This window comes from Malurus melanocephalus, unplaced genomic scaffold (genome assembly GCF_030028575.1).
Source record: "Malurus melanocephalus ecotype Western Australia unplaced genomic scaffold, MMel_1.1 scaffold_675, whole genome shotgun sequence".
In the NCBI taxonomy this organism is placed as follows: domain Eukaryota; kingdom Metazoa; phylum Chordata; class Aves; order Passeriformes; family Maluridae; genus Malurus; species Malurus melanocephalus.
This window is the reverse complement of record NW_026623907.1, coordinates 312,560-314,834: the sequence shown is the minus strand read 5'-3', so window position 1 is coordinate 314,834 and position 2,275 is coordinate 312,560. Positions and strand designations below refer to the sequence as shown.

At 40.3% G+C, this 2,275-nt stretch overlaps 1 protein-coding gene across 1 annotated transcript in view; it reads right to left on the bottom strand.

Moving 5' to 3' along the window:
* Nucleotides 1-40: 40 nt before the first annotated feature.
* The window catches only part of MAP4K5 (mitogen-activated protein kinase kinase kinase kinase 5), a 54,666-nt gene continuing 52,431 nt past the window's right edge, over nt 41-2,275 (bottom strand). The window contains exons 25-28 of the mRNA XM_057384010.1: nt 1,769-1,853; nt 1,248-1,340; nt 629-699; nt 41-379 (exon numbers count right to left, since the gene is read on the bottom strand). Of these exons, the coding sequence (XP_057239993.1) occupies nt 320-379; nt 629-699; nt 1,248-1,340; nt 1,769-1,853 (309 nt within the window). The 3' untranslated portion in view covers nt 41-319. The remainder of the gene's footprint in view (nt 380-628; nt 700-1,247; nt 1,341-1,768; nt 1,854-2,275) is intronic.

Below are 2,275 nucleotides of genomic sequence, written 5' to 3'. Positions count from 1 at the left end.
TGGAAGGGATCAGCTGGATCTTAGACACAACATGTGCATTTGGATCACTGTGATTAAAACCTGAGTGAGTGCTAGTTCCAGACCAGCAAAKATTGTTTTTAACTGACTCCTGCCAATAATAATTTCACCAGGCCAATCCAAGGCAGCAGCAGGCTTTTGCACAAGTGAACTGGACACCCTACAAGCCAAGAGCATCTCTCCTCTCTCCCTGACATCTGCTGCCCACAGACTGAGCTGTGCTGGGCTGGAAGCCAGTCCCAGCTGGAAGTGAGAAAAGCTGGTTTAAATAAAACAAAAGGTTTCTGTTTCTGTGGGGAGATTACCTGTCTGACCCCAGCAGGCGGAAAACCCTGGTTTCATCGGATATCTCCTGGGTCACCTGCAAAAAAATGCAGATATTGAGATCCATTTCAGCAGCAAAACAGAATTTATTGGTGTGAGCTGGAAGGAAAGGAACATTCAAATGAAATGCAATTTAGTGCAAAGTACAGGACTGAAATGAATAAATTGATGTTGAGCATTGTGGAACACAAGTGTTCTCACTCAGGAAGCAGAGAAAAAAACCAAAGGATTGAGTGGTGAGTAAGGAACAGGAGGAATTACAGCTGRAGAGGTGGAGGTCACTCACCTCATCTGACTTGAAGCTCTTGCCCTGCATCCCATGTTTCCAGAAGGCCAGCACGCTGTCCTGAAGGCACACTGCAAAGGAGGGACACAATCACACCCCATTCCCTGCATCCTTCTTTTCCTGATTTCTCTGGAGAACCCCCCAGAAGTGTGGAATCAACTGCCAACCAAAGCACTGTGGGTTGCTGGAAATGACACATCATCTCAATTATTATTGCTGCTTCCAAATCATGGATGGAAAATGGGAGATTTCCATTCAGGGACAGGGAAAGCACAGAGCTGCCAGCTCTGAGTGATTTAATTCTGTGATTTTTGAGAGTTTATTCCAGCAGAAATACTTGTTTGACAGCTACAGTTCAAGTTTGAGAAGCAAGGCTCCTGTCCCAGTCTAAAGATAGCAGCTTGAGAATGAGATTCAAATATTGTTAAAAAATAGATGTGCTACTACTTGAAATAAAATCACAACTTTCAGAAGATTAACACACATTTTTGGATTACTCTAAACCACTTTTTCCTCCCCAATTATTTTTTCTCATTGCTATGGAAATGACCAGAARCCAGTCAGGTTTTCAACACTGAGTTCCTAAACCCAAGAGACACCAGAGAAGCAAATCACTCACCCACTGACTCGATGCAGAAATCAAAGCTCAGCTCAGAAGCCAATTTCTTGCTYGACTTCAATTTCCCTTGTAAATTCACTATTTTCACAAATTCTCAAGAGAAAGAGAAAAACAAGCATTGAAACCCACTGCTGAAAAGGACTGAAGTGTAAAATACTAATTTAATCTTTCAGGCACAAAGAAATACCCAAACTTAACTTGTCTAAAAGGAACCCAGGAGCATCTTTCTCTCAGAATAAATACAGGAAACTTTGTACAAAAATTTATACTAAAACTTGGTGTGGTTTTAGACCCTCCTGMCAGAATGATGCCCACATGAAGAAGGAAAGTGGAATCACAAGAGTCAAAAATAAAATCCCACTCATCCAAAYGATCTTTTTATGGAAATATTACAACACAAATTAATAAAGTAGGGAGGAAAAAAAACCATAACTCGTGGTAGAGTAAAAATCAACAACTGTGGCAACCCAAGTTTTGCACGAGGTGTAGTGAGTTTTCCAAGAGAGTTTTGTGTTACTCACTGTCCAGGCAGACCAGGACGGTGTCTCTTTCCAGCTGTGTCACGTGAATGGCATCCAACTGCTGATTGCCTGGGGAAAAAAAAAATAAAACCAGATTATTTTATAGCCCAGCAAAAGACTCAGCCTCTTTTCAAGAGCTTTTCACTGTGYTCTTTGTTGCAATGATTGTTTTTAAGCTTCTAAGATCTCAGGATGTTCTGAGAGAAGGACAAACCTCTCTGTTCAAAGCAGGTATTTAATAGGAAAATACAACTTTTACTTGATAAAATATRTTTTATGCTACAGTTCAGCACAGCTTTCTYCAGASAGAGGCACCACARTAAACAAAAGGAACCATCAGGGGAATTTTAATTCCTAAAAACCCACTCTCTTCTCATAAATCCCCATCTGGAAAGATTACTGTGATGATAAAGTTGAAAAGGTTTTTTTTTTTTTCTATTTTTTACGAATGAAGTTGTTCCTACAGCTGCTAAAAAGTGATATTTAAAGGAAAAAAATGGACATCCA